At 45.4% G+C, this 16,028-nt stretch overlaps 1 protein-coding gene across 1 annotated transcript in view; it reads right to left on the minus strand.

Annotated features, from left to right (window-relative positions):
- Positions 1-4,227: 4,227 nt before the first annotated feature.
- The window catches only part of Ret (ret proto-oncogene), a 42,815-nt gene continuing 31,014 nt past the window's right edge, over positions 4,228-16,028 (minus strand). The window contains exons 16-20 of the mRNA XM_005365086.2: positions 15,141-15,211; positions 13,902-14,039; positions 12,097-12,196; positions 7,203-7,350; positions 4,228-5,920 (exon numbers count right to left, since the gene is read on the minus strand). Of these exons, the coding sequence (XP_005365143.1) occupies positions 5,763-5,920; positions 7,203-7,350; positions 12,097-12,196; positions 13,902-14,039; positions 15,141-15,211 (615 nt within the window). The 3' untranslated portion in view covers positions 4,228-5,762. The remainder of the gene's footprint in view (positions 5,921-7,202; positions 7,351-12,096; positions 12,197-13,901; positions 14,040-15,140; positions 15,212-16,028) is intronic.

Here is a 16,028-nt window from a genome sequence, read left to right on the forward strand (position 1 = left end):
TTTTCATTTGTGTACATCATGGTGTTTTGCTTAAAGCTGACCTTTCACATTGCCCCTTTGACTTCCTTCCCACGCCCAGGTCAGCTAACCTGATGAGATACAATCGCTCTCCTGCTTACATTACACTTCATCCTGAAGCCTGCCTCTCTGCTGCCCCTCCAGGAAAGGAACCTGGTGACTGTTCTACTTCATTTGGCCTACTCTCTGACCTCGCTCCCATCTATTAGATCCTCCTCACGAGAAACTGGACTTAATGCTTATTGGTGGATGAACCATATATTAGCACCTAAGTTATCAAGTGGGCTATACTGCAGCAGTTTAAGCATGCCTTTAGAATGTAGACCTCCACCTGAGATAAACAGCAGTCTACATGGCCGATATAATACAACTCATCAACTAGCTAGCCATGGAACAAACACAAAGAAGGTACAGGAAATATGTTTTTGGAGTGTACATGGCTTTGGATGTTCATGACCTTCTACATAGAATGCCAACAAAAATGGCCAGTCAACAAGGTGTCGCTTACACTATTTTCCAGAAAAAGGGCTGTTTCAAAGGAGAGGGACTCTGTCAAAGGGGTTATGTTGAAGCTTAAGATAAAAAGGAAAGAAAAGGTACTAAGCTAAGAAAGGAGGCTTAGCCAAAGTCATGGCTGAAACCAAGTAGCTTGTCGAAGGACGCACCCCTTGTGGGATTCAGTAACACCTTACAAAACACAATGTTTAGACCCTGACTCCAAGGAGGAAGACGGGAAAATCTAATTCTTTTTTAGCTAACCTTAGGTGCCCCAAAGTACAGACTGTGCAGGTAACAGGCAATCATGCTGTGGGCAACTCTTGCACTAGATCTTTACACACACGCCTGCTACAGCACTTCCTCAGTCGAGTATCTTCTAGGCTGCCAGAATTCTTCCGCTCTCGGTGTCATTTCCTTTCTGTCTTTGGAGGCTGTATCTCCCACTGTAGTGGTTACCTGCCTGTCTCAGCCTCCCAGGTGTGGAAAGTACTACTCTTACTGTGATCCTGGCATCCCCCCCACTGGGTACTTCTTCCTAGTCTTAGAAATCATCATAAGCCCACTTTTCTATCTATACACTGAGGACGCTCCTCAAGCTTCTGGTCTGACTCCTTACCCTGTGGTTTTCAAGAATTCGCCAACTCACTCAACCAGGCCCCATGACCACAGAAGCACCAGGAAAATTCCCAAGTCCTTTAAGACTTTCAGGGTGACCCAAGATATGTGAAGGGCATAGCCTCGATGGGAATGAAGGACTCACAACAGGGATGTGACGCAACACCGTCCAGACCCTGGTTTCTGGCCTCAGGTAGCACAAGCCGCCGAATGTATTATCTAAACACAGAATAGACATTTAAAAACCTATGAAAGGATCAGAGTGCAGGGGAGGTAAAAACAGTCAAATAAGATATTGTTGTTCCGGTCCTAAGTCTGGACTAGTGACAAAAATAAAACACTCAAAGTGACCTTAATATTTTTATTCATAAAACTGACAGTTTTCAAGGTAAGTATGTGCATTATTAAATTTCAAAACTGTTTCTACTCTCCCAGTTGAAAACTGGCTACTGTATTTAGGCTGTAGGATGTCCCTCTTTTATCTTTCCTATCAATACTTATTTTAACTTGAAGTGTCACCTGACGCTGGTATCCTGGTACAGAAGGGAGTTGATGATGTCACAGTGGCTCAAATGCTCTCAAGGCTATGGGTTCTCTGCTTACTGTCCAACCCCATTCCCTGCAATGCCACCAAAGGTAAGATGTGTCCCTGCTAAGTCTCCTGTATCTGGGCTTATTGGCCAGGTCTTGTAATTTAACATGTCCCCAAAGATGAAAACACATCTTGTTACCAACACACAACGCTGTAATCACAAACATAATGTTCCCCATGTTAACGCTGGAAATGAATGGAGCATATCTGCTTATTCTCTAGGGGGAGGATTGTCCTTGCTACAGGGCATGGGAATGGGACAAAATTAAACCATCCTCTGTACACGAAATCTGGTTTCTCATGATCTTACCTAAGATGATCCATCCTCTGACAGCTAGCACCCCAATGAACTGGGACAGCCTATGAAGCTAAGGTGCTGCAATCAAAGACATAAGGGGGACTTCCTGTGTGGGCTAAGATGCCAGTCTGGACAATCTGCAGATGTGGGATTCCCCTCTGTATGCTGTGAATATCACTGGTGAATAAGGAAACTGCTTTGAGCCTACAGCAGAGCAGAGCAGAACAGAGGTAGGTGGGGAAAGCTAAACTGAATGCTGGGAAAAGGAAGTCGGAGTCAAAGGGGAGCCATGTAGCCACAGGAGCCAGATATGCTTGAAACTTTGCTGGTAAGCCACGGCTACGTGGTGATACACATATTAATAGAAATGGGTTACCTTATTATCTAAGAGGTAGCCAATAAGAAGCTAGAGTGAATGGGCTAAGCAGTGATTTAATTAATACAATTTCTGCATAATTATTTTGGGGCTGAGCAATCAGGAACAAACAAGCGGCCGTACCACAATCTGCATACTGGAGAGACTCACTTGTTGTTCCTCTCGCGCTTCCTCTCTGTATCTTACACAAGTGGCGCTATCACAAGAATCTGCATACTAGAGAGACTCACTCGCTGTTCCTCATGGACTTCCTCTCTGTATCTTACAGCCACAGAGGTGAAGCCCTCAGCCTCCTGACCAGTCCTTAGAGGCTGGGGAAGCTATGCTAAGTGAGCATGCTTGAAGAGGAGGGGTGGGCCTCGATTCCATCTGTCTAGGGGTATTTAAGCAGCTTTCATGTATGCTTTCTTTATGCAGTGGGAAGCGTGCTTCTACCTCAATTCTTTTACATATAAAACATTTGTCTTTGACTTGCTCTTGGATATATTTTTTCCACTCAAATAGCTGGCCATATGGCAGGACATGGAAGAATCATTCACAGGATTGTTATGTTTAGAAGGAATAAAAGATCACATGAAGGCACAAAACCCTCATGGAGTTTATGCCACTGGGCAAAAAAACTAGCTGTTTCCATAAAAGTAGGAAAAAACAAAGAATGGCAGGATGACCTGGAGTTTGGCCCTGAGGGGTGAGGAGGGTGTTGGTGACACACGTCTGTTGAGTATACAAGTGTGCACTGAAACAACTTGGTTCCTAGCACTCAACAATGTGGTCACAGACAAGGCTGGTATTACTAATGAGTTTGCCCTGGATGGAGGAGCTGATGGGGCTTGAGCTTGTAGGAGCCCAAACACCAAGGCTAAAATGAACAGAAGTGGCTGGTCTGTTCAGCTTTCTAACTGGCTGACAGTTTGCATTTACTATCTGTGACTTTTATTTACACTATGCAGATTTTAATAACCGTGACAAGATAACCGAAATCAGTAGCTAAAATTTCCAGAGGACAGTGAGTATCAACACGGAGCACTGCTCTGTCCTAAGAAAAGTTTCCCACGAGGAAGAAATCCTGGAGTTGCAGGTTTAGGCAACTTACCGCTTGAACATTGAGCAACACCCATCTGCAGCACCACGGCCACCATCGGTGCTGCTCTCCCATGCTTCCTACAAATGCCACCACCTGCGCCACTGCTGTTCTCCCGTGGGTGCTCGGCAGATTGTGACGTTTTAACTAAAAGTCAACAACCTGACTTCAGTTTTGCAACCAGAAGTTAGAGAAAAAAATTGGACACATTTTATGATTTATCATTTTATTTACACAACTGAAAGTATTTCCTTAGTCACCTTGATTACAAAAACAAACCAACACGGTATGGTTTAATAGCCTTTCTATAATGAATCTTACAAATTTTAATAGCTGACAGATTGCTACTTAATATTCAGTAACATTTAATATGTGGTAACTTCTGCATATATGTAGATGAAAATCTGTCTGATAGTGCTAACAAGAATGGGTACTTTAACAAGAATAGGTACTTTTCTATCTCGGAAACAGACAGACCAGTGGTTATTAAGTGTTAACTCCCCACAGATGGGCCAGCTATTCAGATTTGGAGCTCTCAGCCTAAGAGAGCCAACCTGCTGTAGCAATTGGCACTTACTATGTAGGCATGTTGAATAATCTGAGTTTATCCTTATTTTTGTATGTAATAAAACTATCATTAAGCAATCTGAAAAACAAAAAGGGCCCCATGACTAGAGACAGTTAAAACTTATCACAGTGTATCTGAAAAAAAAATGGCCCAAACTAAAGCCATATGCCTAAGTATTTTCTCATCTTTCTGTCTGGCCTGGTTGTGTGTGCACACAAATATTACACTCCTAAGGCTCTATCTGGTATACTTATCTGAGCATTCTCAGCCACATAAAATGTCACTTTATAGTGTTTGCGAAATGCCCATAAAATAGTGTTTTACTACGATTATTTGAAAGTCCTATCACAGTGCTTTAAGTCTGAAGACCAGGCAGTGTTTTGGTAATATAACCATTTCCTGGGAAGTGACAGTCCAGAGACAACCAAAAGGGCTGCAGAGACTTCTAAGAGCCACCCCTGAAACCCTGCGGGAGGGTGGAGTGTCCGTGGCTACAAACCATCAGTACAGAAAGATAAGAACCTTCCACGTGAGTCATGGTCAGAACCAAAGAAACCAAAACACGTGCCATAGCAGCATACATGACGGACAGGAAGGGCTGACACATGTGCCTTCCACACCAGCTCTATAAGAGCCAAAACCTTGCTCTCTCCTCAGTCGTTACCAGGGCAACTTCTTACAACTAGCTGGGCTGTTCTTCCCTTTGGGCGTTGACAGGATACCAATCACATCGAGACAAACCCACTTGCCCCGATGCCGAGGCAAGCGCACTCTTTGGTGGTGGGATGTACTGCAGGATGGTGTGCTGGGGGGGGGGGCAGCGTTTGTGGCTCAAGGCCTCTGCAATTCTGGGCCTGAAGGACACTTGGCTGCAAACGCCCCCTTGTCTTCATCCTGTTCTGGTCAGTTGGTGGTAGTCACTCAGTGCTGAATGCGTGAGAAGAGTGCAGAGGGCTCAAGGGAAAGTAGTCTTGAGGGGCCACTTCTCTCAAGCTCGCCTCGTACACAGCAAGGACAGCACCAAATCCCTCCATTGTGCTAAATCTAAGTCATTTAACCATGACGGAAACAAAACATTTTCCTAAAAAAAGTTATATGCTTAAAAAAAAAAACAACCACCAAAAACCTATATTCAGGATGTCATATACTGCCCTGAGGACCCTTCTCCCTCCCAGCCCTGGCGGACTCTGAGGCTTTCACTGAGATCCTTACCGGGCTCTCTCTCTCTCTTTCTAAACAAGGACAGGTCATCCTGGCCTCTTGACTCAACTGATGTTGTTGTTTGAATGTGTGCTTCATGGTAAAACATTTTTTCTGTGTATGTGGTAGGTTTTTACCCACCAGAAAAAAAACCAAACAGCTCAGGTACAATTTTTCATACAAGTTGTGAATGGCAGACCCCACACATGTGAACACAGAGCTCGTGGGTGTCTACTGAAGAACAGACCAACAGGGGTGCTACCCGAACCTAAAGGGAAAGGGGATCTAACCAGAGCCCCGGACACCCAGCCAGTGGGGCAGGTGTGCTAGGAGGGAGGACCACCGGCTACTCCAAGTAAAACCACTTTGGAAACCAGCTAAAACAAACTACAGAAAACAAGTCTGCCACCCGGGGCTGGTCTTGGCCAGTGTGATGTGCACAAAGAGGCCGGTGGACTTGGTGCTCTTGGCATGTTTCTTCCCCCTTGGGAGTCCGTTACCGTTCACAAAGGAATGTTAGCTATCAAATGTGTCCATTAATTTTGCCGCTGAGGGTGAAACCATCCAGTTAGCATATACACTATCATTTGCATATCTTGGGAACCCAGTGCTAGTGCCATCGGCTCTCGTGAGTGGTACAGGACTCTCTCCAGGCCAGTTCGGGTCTGACATGCCTAAAAATGAAAACAGATAATTTGTTCTGCACTGAAGAACTCACACTTCATGTGCAGACAGTAAGGCCTTGGCAAAACTCCCTTTGACGGTTAAACCAATTTGCACTTTCTGTGCCAATTACATTAATGGCTTTGCATCCCAGGTTTCCAAAACACTGTTTGACTTTGGGCAATACCACACGCTCCTGGCAAGGATAAGTTAGCAGATTCTACCCATCTCAACGTCTGTGAGTTTAGGCTTTCGAATCTGAAATAGATCTGGTGAAGCACCTAACTGTTCTAGGGCGGTGTAGAAAGCATTAGCCAATGGCTGGACTACACAGCTTCCTGTAGTGGGAACACTGCAGACAACGTTCTGTCATCCCAGCTAAGATGGAGGAGGAAGGCGTCCTGTCCCACGGAGGGCACACACAGGCTGCTCCGCAGCATCGGCAGTACTCAGCCAGTGAGGGCCTGTGACTCAGGAAGCATGTGGAAAGAACCTACCTTCACTTGAAAGAGCTCGAAGCTTCAAGACTTCAAAAAGGAACAAGGATGAAGTTAGAAAGCGGAAAAAATTTCAAGTATTTAATCCAAGACAAAGAAGGAGTTTTGGCAAGAACCGTATTTACTGTCCATTGCAAGGCCACAGCACCACAGACTATGTTCTTTCAGAAAGCATTGGCTCAGTGTTTAGCACTGGCTTCGTAAGGGACAACATTGGAACGGGGGTACGGTGCAAAGGATGTGTGACAGCCGCAGTCTGGTGTCTGCCCAGGGCCCACATGGTTGTCCCGCTGCCCCACACTGTGTGGTGGTGGACAAGGATCTGAAAGCGGGAGTGTGGAAGGGCTTTCCTGTGGCTCATCTCAGCCCAGGCGCCCTCTAGCTGAGCTCTCACTGCAAACTGGGGATGCCAACTTCCCCTTGCTCAACTGAATCCCTCCCCAGATGAGGCAAATTTATCTAGGTAACGAAGTCAGAAGTACTGTGAGTTGCTTCCCAAAGTCCCCTGAGAATTCTGCTCTAATCCGCTTCTCCCGTGTCATCTTAAGTTGCTGGGCTGCGTGGGAATGACACTTATTCTCACATCCTTTGAGAAAGACATAGCTGCAAAAATGCCTGAATGTAAACTGGATGCAAAGTCAGGTATTTACAAAGAAAAGGGTTCAGAGGAGGCTTTGGTTTCGTTGGGGGTCAGAGACACTCAGTACAGAGTGCTGAGGACAAGCAGTACAGAGAGTTGGGATGGTGCAGAGGGAGCAGCGTTGCTAGAATCTAGTAAATGCATGTGAAATTCTACCATAGAGTTTGTTTTCAATCCATGTAGAAGGGAGGGAGCGCGGGAGGGGAGCACTGTTACAGTCCACCAGGGGCGTCTCCTCTTCTGAGAGGCCGTCATCGTAAAGCAGAGAGTCAGACGGGGTGGATGCTGCCAGGTCCAAGTAGTCCTGGAAGAGAGAGAGAGAGAGATGGCCAGTCATCTTTGACCCTGGACCATTCCTCAACATTCAAGGCCCCTTAATGCTAACGGGAAGAGGTTCTGGCTCTTTTCTCTCAGCCTCTGTGGGATCACAGAACCCTCCCCACACTGGGAGAATGGCAGTGAGGTGCAGCACTAAGGCTCCTTAATCCGCCCAAGAGCATAGGGCTGCAGGAGTGGCTTCTTTGCAACTTCTTGGGTCCAGAAGCACTAACTGTGGTCACATTATTCCTGCAGAAGCGGAGTGCCAAGCGGTAGATTCAACCCAATGGGTGCTTTCCAGCTTCCCTCCCAGGACCTCTGCAGTCATGGGGGTGACAGGTTTCCACCCCCATGAACAATGAGTGTCAGGTACCTGCCACTGTTTAGCTATGTAGACAGTCCCAATGCCATCAACACTGTGATTTTGGCATCTGCTACTACTCATGCCCAGGACAACCCTGTATCTACAGATCTGGGAGATTTTCTCAAGACACAGCAAAATTGTGTGAGTTCAAGGCTGTTCCCCACTTTTTCTTCCATTGATTTTGAGGTCTTTGATCCATTTTTGTGGAGGGTGCTAAGTGTGAGCTATCATATTCTTCACATGCAGCCATTAAGTCTGAGCTGAACCACTTGTTGAAGATGCTGTCTTTTTTTCCTGTGTATTTTGTTTTAAATAAAAAAAAAAATCAGGTGTCCATAAATGTGTGGATTTATGTCTGGGTCTTCAATTTGGTTCCACTGATCAATATGTCTGTTTTTGTGCCAATACCATGCTGTTTTTATTACCATAGCACTGTAATACAACCTGACATAGGGGGTGGTGATATCTCCCGCAGCTCTTTTGATTGATCAGGACTGTTTTAGCGATCATGGATTTTTGTGTTTCCATATGAAGGCAAAACCGTCCTTTCAAGATCTGTGAAGAGCTGTGTTGAATTTTGGTGGAGACTGCATTGAATCTGTAGACTACTTTTGGTAGCAAGGCCATTTTTTACTGTATTAATCCTACAGATTCATGCGAGTGCTTTCCATCTTCTGCTATCTTCAATTTCTTTTTTCTTAATTTTTTATCATACAAGTTTTTTACTTGCATGGCTTAAAGTTACCGAGATATTTTATATCATTTGAGGCTATTACAAAAGGTGTTTTTCCCATAATCCTTTCTTAGTCTGTTTGTCATTTGTATACAGGAGAGCTACGGGTTGTTGTTGTTTTTTTTTTTTTTTTGAGTTAATTTTATGTTCAGCCACCTCACTCAAAGTGAGAGTTTCTGAGTGGATTTTTTCAGGTTCCTTATGTATACTATCCTACCATCTGCAAAGAAGGATACTCTGATTTCCTTCAGTTGTCTTACTGCTTTAGGTAAGACTTCAAGTTATTATATTAAATAGATATGGAGAGAGTGGATAACTTTCATTTCTGATTTTAATGATAACGCTTTGAGTTTCTTTATAAATTGATGCTGCCAATAGGAATGCTCTAAACTATGTTGAGGTATATGTCCTTTGTATCTCTAATCTCTGCAGAATTTTTATCATGAAGAGATGTTAGATTTGTCAAAAGTCTTTTCTGCATCTCGTGAGATGGTCATGTGGTTGCTGTCCTTCAGTTTGTTTATATGGTGGACTACATTGACAGGTTTACCCATGTTGAAGCATCTCTGCAGTTCTGGGAGGAAACCTACTTGATCAAGGTGGGTGTTCTTTCTGACGTGCTCATGGATTCAGTTTGTAGGTATTTTATTGATAATTTTCACACTTTAATTATAAGAGAATTCTGTAATTCTCTTTTATGGCTGGGTCTTTATGTGATTTAGGCATCAGGCTAATTGTGGCTTCATAAAAATGAAGTGGGCAAAGTTCATTCTTCTATTTTGTGAAATAATTTGAGGAGTATTGGTATTAATTCTTCTTTGGAAGTCTGGTAGGATTATGTGCTAAAATCACTAGGCCCTGCATCTTTTTTTGGCTGGGAGACTTAAAGACTGCTTTTATTCATTAGGGTTACAGGTCTGTTTAAATTGCTTATCTTATTTTTATTTAACTTTGGCAGATGGTATATATTGAGAAAATTAGCTATTTATTTTAGATTATCTGATTTGATTTGTCCTTATTAATTCTCTAGTTTTCTCCATGTTTGTTGTTATGTCCTCCCTTTCATCTCTAATTTTGCTAATTTAGATAGTCTCCCTTTCCTTTTACTTAATTTGGAAAATAATTCCCAGCAATTAATATCAACAATTAGTAAGTGGGATCTCATGAAACTGAAAAGCTCTTGTGCCGCAAAGGACACCGTCATTCAGACAAAGTGGCACCCTATGGAATGGGAGAAGATATTCTTAGTATCCCTACATCTGATAAAGAGCAAAAATAAAAATAATATATAAATAACTAAAAAAAAACCCTGTGTATAAAGAAAACAAAATAACCTAATTCAAAAAGGGGTACAGATATAAACAGAATCTTCAAAAGAGCAAACTCAAAAGGGCTGAGAAGCACTTCAATGTTCACCATTCTTAGTTAACAGGGAAATGCAAACCAAAACTACTTTGAGGTTTCATCTTACACCTGTCAGGATGGCTAGGATAACAGATGACAGCTCATGCTGGTGAGGATGCGGAGTAAGGGGACACTTATCCATTGCTGGTGCCAGTGCAAATCTGAACAGTCACTATGGGAATCAGTGTGACAGTTCCTCAGGAAGGTGGAAACTGATGGACCCCAAGATCCAGCTGTATCTACCGGGGGCATATATACCCCCAAAAAGATGCTTCATCTTATTATTGAAACATTTGCTCAGCCATGTTCATTGCTGCTCTATTCATAATAGCCAGAAATTGGAAACAACCTAGATTTAATTTAAATTTAAAAATTAAAACATGAAATTTGCAGGTAAATGGATTGACTAGAAAGAATATCACCCTGAGTTAGATAACCCAGACCAAGAATGACAAATAAGTTTCGTATTTGCTTATATGTGGATGTTAGCTGTTAAGTCAATGATAACCAAGCTATAGTCCACAGAACCACAGAGGTTAGGTATAGTGACCTGGGGGAGGGAAGGATCTCCCTAGGCAGGGGAAATAGAATAGTTATGAATATACAAGGGTGGGGCAAGAATGGGATGATCAAATGGGGAGGGGGAGGGAAGTGGGGATGAAGGCAGGGATACAGGGAGAGGTAGCTAAAATTAAGGACCACTAGAGAGATAACATGGAAACCCAATACAGCAGAAGCTTCCCAAAACATATACATATATCATGGCAATATTCCAGGGATGGGTTACAACTAATTGAGAAAACCCAGGCTGTTGCCACGGTTACTGGTTAGACTCCACGAAGGGTCAGCAAGGCTCTGCTGCTCAAGACAACACCTATACAACTCACTGAGCAGAGACCTGGAGCTGGTGCCTATCTAGAGCCTTCAACTCTACAGGTTAGTGATCTTGGTACTGTAAGGAAATCTGTGCACACACCAAAGGAGAAACGTTAACAACAAACAATCTACGAATCCTTCCATCTGCAACAGTGCCCTCCTAAGAAGACAGGCTAGTGCAATGGTGGCACAAAGCTTGTGGGAGTAACCAACCAGTATCTGATTTGACATAAGGCCCATTCCATGAGATAGAACCCATGCCCAACTCTGCTTGGGTGACCAAGAACTTGAGGCAAGATACCCCAGTGATCTAGGGGGAAACCAAATACTAGTATTCTACTGAAGGAACACAGCAATAAAATGACCTCAAATGACATTGTCCTATGCTCATACATCAGAGCTGTCCTCAGCCATCACCAGACACTTCCTCCTGCATATATGGGAATAGAGACCTACAGCCAGATCATAGAAGAGTGTGAGAGACCTTGGAACATTCAGCCCTAAGGGGAATGACACCAATCCCTCCACTCAGACAGGGCCTTTCACTGACTCTGGGGCTGGTTCTCAGAGAGTACCAGAAACCCTCCTGTTCCCGTCCCTGTCCTTCATAGCACTGGCCACACTTAGCATTTTTATAGACGCTGGAACTTGAACTCAGGTCCTTATGATCGTGCAGGTGCTCTTACCAGCTAAGCCTTCTCTTGGGCAAACTCCTGAATTTTATCTCTGGGGGCCTAGATCGTGCACTTCTGCTATTGGAATTTGAAGGAAGGATGGATCAGTACTTCTAGCACAGATGAAGACAAGGCCTCTATGGAAGTGGTGTGAGATGGCTGCTTGCTCATGTTTGCCTGTCTCCCTAGCATCCAGTAAAAAACAGAACAAACAGTTCCTCAATAAATACCGGGCAGAAACCAATCGACTTCCTCACCGTGACACAGAGACTGACTATTACCACATGTTGTGTTTGGCTCACACCCGGCTTTGGAAATCTACAGGACCAGTTAATAAAATTTGGAGGAAAACATAAACTTCTTAAAATCCAGAAGACCTGGCATGCCTGAACTTCTATTCTGGTGAAAGCAAGACACCCTTGAAAAGACACTCACATTCCCGGATGGCAGAATTCTGACATACTCTCCAGTACTTGCCTGTGAAGAGGTCTCGCCTGAAGACAAGCTAGAAACCAAGATGTTATTACTGGAAGGCTCAAGAGGACTGGCTTGAAGGGCAGGTTTTCATCGTCTGCCCGCCCTATGGGATAGCTCAGCCGTCTTCCTCTCGCCTTACAGTGGGGACAGAGAGCCTCAAACTAGCATCCCGCAGTGGCCTATGCCAGTGACTCTGGGACTCACTCTGCTCTTCACCATCATCTTCTCCAGATCCTTACTGATGTCAGCAAATACTGGCCTCTTGTCCGGCTCCTGCTTCCAGCACTGCAGCATCAGGCGGTACCTGTAGGAAGACACAGGCAGGTGGTGACGCCCTGGCGGGGCCCCCACACCCAGAGTCTGCACTCTGTATGCTGTTTCCGGACCATGTGCAACTCGGAGCCTCACTGGTCCCAACTCAAGGGCAGAGCACTGACAAACTGGCACAGCCCTCTGGTGGCCTTCTCTTTTTCCTCACATCAGCACGAGTCAACAGTATTTGAACCTGCACCCACTATGGTGGCTGAGTAGGAGGAAGCAAAGTCCTTACAACCTGTACAAGGAAGGAACCAATTAAAGACTCTCAAGTGGAAATAAATAAAGTCAGGTTGTCACAACTTTCTGACTGGATTTGAGGTTTGCTCACAGGAGGGAATTTCAAGCCTGATTCTGTAGCCTTAGTCAAAAGCCCATGACTGGAGAGGTCCTGGGCCCTAGGGTAGAACCTGCTGCTGGTATTTTGCTAAATGGTCATGACGTCAAGTTGCTTTCAAAATAATTCCTATTTATACCCATAGACCTAGGCTCAGCCTTCATCAGGGAAGCTTCTTTTTTTTTGCAGTGACCAGCTATCAACAGATGCATGTGCAAACTGGTCAAAGTGCCCAGAATAAGCAGCTCTACTCAGTGCTCGGCCATAAACAGGACATACCTATCAATGCCTATTCTTCCCAAGCAAAGCTCAGGAAACATCACGGAAGAGAAGATGGAAAGGATGTAAGGCCCAGAGAATGGCGAAAAAAAAATCTATGTTGTTCTCTGGACATGACAATGGCTGTTGCACTCATGAACTTACAGTGACTGTGGTTACGTGTACACCACCAGTGCAAGATCAAGCTAGCCAAAACTCGACTTTACTTAGGGGCCACTGGCAGTGGCTAGTCGCTTTGAGAGGGAGAATCCTCCTCGGAGGGTGTGGCTACTGTTAAGACTCCCATGTTCCAGTGGATGGCCCCATACCCGTGCACATATGGGCAGCACTAACTGGTCCTCATGAGCTATCCAAAAATAAGACATGAGATTGGGAAGGAGACATATTTCAGGAATGTGGGAGAGCTGGAGGGAGGAAGCCGGGTTAGGCGTGATTATGCTGCATTACATACCTCGATGGAATTCGTAAGAATTAAAAGTTAACCAAGTTTCTGGCTATCCGTTTTTACCTCTGTCCCACAGCTCTGTTTCCTCAAGGGCTGGACATGGCTGAGGACTCTGGAGCTGTCATGTAGGTATCATATTGGGTCCCTAGCTGCCAGCCCAGGTGCTCGCGAAGACATCATCCCACCCTGGCATGTCTAACCTTGCTTTCAGCTAGGCACTGACTGCGGAATGAATACTCCCAGCGTTATCTTCTCTAGTTAACGCCTCCCTCTCCCCCCTTAACCTGGCCACTGGATCGTCTATTTAACTGCCTGGTATAAAGCACAACAGGTCTGGGAGTCTTAGGCTAAGGCTGGCTCTGCCCACTCCCACACACTCTGCAGGAGGCCCGAGGCTCCTGCCAGTTCCATCAGCTCTCAGAAGTTCTGAGGAAGTCCACCAGCCCTCATGCAGTCAGGGACCACAACATCTACCTCCTACCCGTTGATGGCTGTGTGACCTCTGCCCTATCATCACCCACCTTTTTCCAGGCTTCTTGGGGATGAGAAGAGAATGAACGACTGTTTTATACTTTCCACCCAGGGCCCACGGCTGAGTGTCAGAGGGGAGGGCAGCAAGGAAAACCTACTCACATCTCCTCGCTGCAGTTGTCTGGCCTCTCCATCCTGTGGCCTGTCTTCAGAAGGTTGAAGAGTCGTTCAGGAGGAATTCCAGGGTAGGGGTTGCCCCCCAGGGTCACAATCTCCCATAGCAGTACCCCAAAGGACCACCTGTGGTGAGCAAGGGAACCAGTAAGCAGCTTCCTGGCTCCTGAAGCCTCCTTAGTGAAACCCAGATGTTTATATCTTTAGCCTCCAATGCCTAAGGGATTTTAGCCTAGCTCTGACTGCACCAGCAGGTGCTGACAGAAGTGGGCGAGGTCCCCCTGCCTACCTGGACCAACTCGGGATGCTCAAGTCCCTCCCAAGCTGCTGCCATTGGTGCAACTACACTTAAAGGGGTGAGACCCCAGCAACAGAACTTAAGGTGTGCTGTGCTACTTTTATAAAGACTTGGAGCACCTTTCAGAGAAAATATTTAATGTAAGAACACACGATAGGGTGGAAATAAAAGTATCACAAAACATATATCACCTGGCAATAAAGCATGTGTGTGCACACCACAGAAGCTATCCGCAGGGCACCAGGAGGGAGGGGCCCAGTGTGATTCAAGGCTGTTAGACATCTATTGTCTTCTTCTTTGCAGTTTCCAGTTCTTTTAAAGCAACTTTGTATTATTTGAAAACAACTGTCTAAAATTGCTTAAGAAAGATCTCTATTTTCATAGCCCATATTTTTCAAGATCTGCAAGCCTTCAGATTGCGGACCACTTTAGAAGCAAGTTTTTTTTTTCTTTTCTAGAAGCAAGTATTTTGTCTTTAGAAAAATAAATCCCGTCTTGTCATCTGTACGGGCTCCCATCTGTAAGCAGTGCGGGATACACCAGTCCACAAACTCATAAAAGACTAACTGTAGTGGGGTCCCCGCTCCCCATCTGTGGGCAGGTGACATCACCGGATGCCCTGTCTGAGTCACATTCCTTCCAGCACTCATGGGAGAGCAGCTGTCTGCAGGTCCCACCCAGAGGACGGGAGGGAAGTGCAGAGGAAGCCATGGAGGGAAGTGGGCCACGACCGCCCCACCCCACTCCTACTCCACTGTGGTTGGCATAACCACTACTTGGGCCCAGCCATTTGCTGAATGAATGGCTGATGACCTAGCCTGAGCTTGTTGCGCATGACCAACACTGCAGCTGGGTATCCGGACCAAAGCTGCAGAGATAAGTATTACGGACCAAAACTACCACCCCAAGATGGCAGCTCCCACACTTACACATCACTTTGAGTGGTATAGACGTGATCAAAGAGGGACTCGATTGCCATCCATTTGACGGGAATCCGGCCCTAGAGGTAGAAGAAGGAGGCATCAGTGTGGCTCTGAGCTTCATAACCAAGGTACTCAGCCATGTCCCTTTAGCTCCAGCTCCGTAGGGAGCCTAGGGTACCAGGTCCTGGGATGGACCAACTACGCACAACCTTGAAGGGGTCACGGCTCCAGCCTGAACCTTTGGCTTTGTTGAGATGCTACTGGGAGTCAAGGCAACCACCCACATTCAAAGATGACAACTTTTCACACGCACAAGCCAGCAAAGAAACCCAAAAAATCTATAGTAGAGCCACAAGGGCTCCGAGCACCCTGAGTGGCAGAACAGTGCTCCCAAGTGCAGAGCCAAGAATGTGTCTTGCAAGGCAAGTTCATTTCTACTATCCCAAGAACACATGCGTTTGGGAAACCAACTCCTAGTTTCCATCCATAAACTTGGTACTCCCCCACCAAGGCTCATCTGCAAAACCTTGAGAGAAGAAAATGCTTGTGCACCAAAACTGGATTTTCTTTCTCTTAAGGCCTTTTCAGCATCTCAGAATGAGCCTCCCCCCCCCCAGCAGCAATGTGAGCATCTATCTCACTGAACAAATCTTTTTCAAAAACAATGAACAGCTTTAGTGGACACGCCTTTTCCTTTATCCTCACCATCTGCACAGGATGGCTCCGTAAGGAAATCTACGGCCCTCTCATTTGTGAAAGCACACATCCATGACCACTTCTATTGCTCAAACATGTTTCTCTGTGATTACGCCCTTCATGATGTATGACTGTGCTTCCAATGGTGCTGCCTGTGGAGCCTGCAGCCTGGGCTCTCAGGGGCTGCCAAAGCCCCTA

The sequence above is a fragment of the Microtus ochrogaster genome, unplaced genomic scaffold, assembly GCF_000317375.1.
Source record: "Microtus ochrogaster isolate Prairie Vole_2 unplaced genomic scaffold, MicOch1.0 UNK1, whole genome shotgun sequence".
In the NCBI taxonomy this organism is placed as follows: Eukaryota; Metazoa; Chordata; class Mammalia; order Rodentia; family Cricetidae; genus Microtus; species Microtus ochrogaster.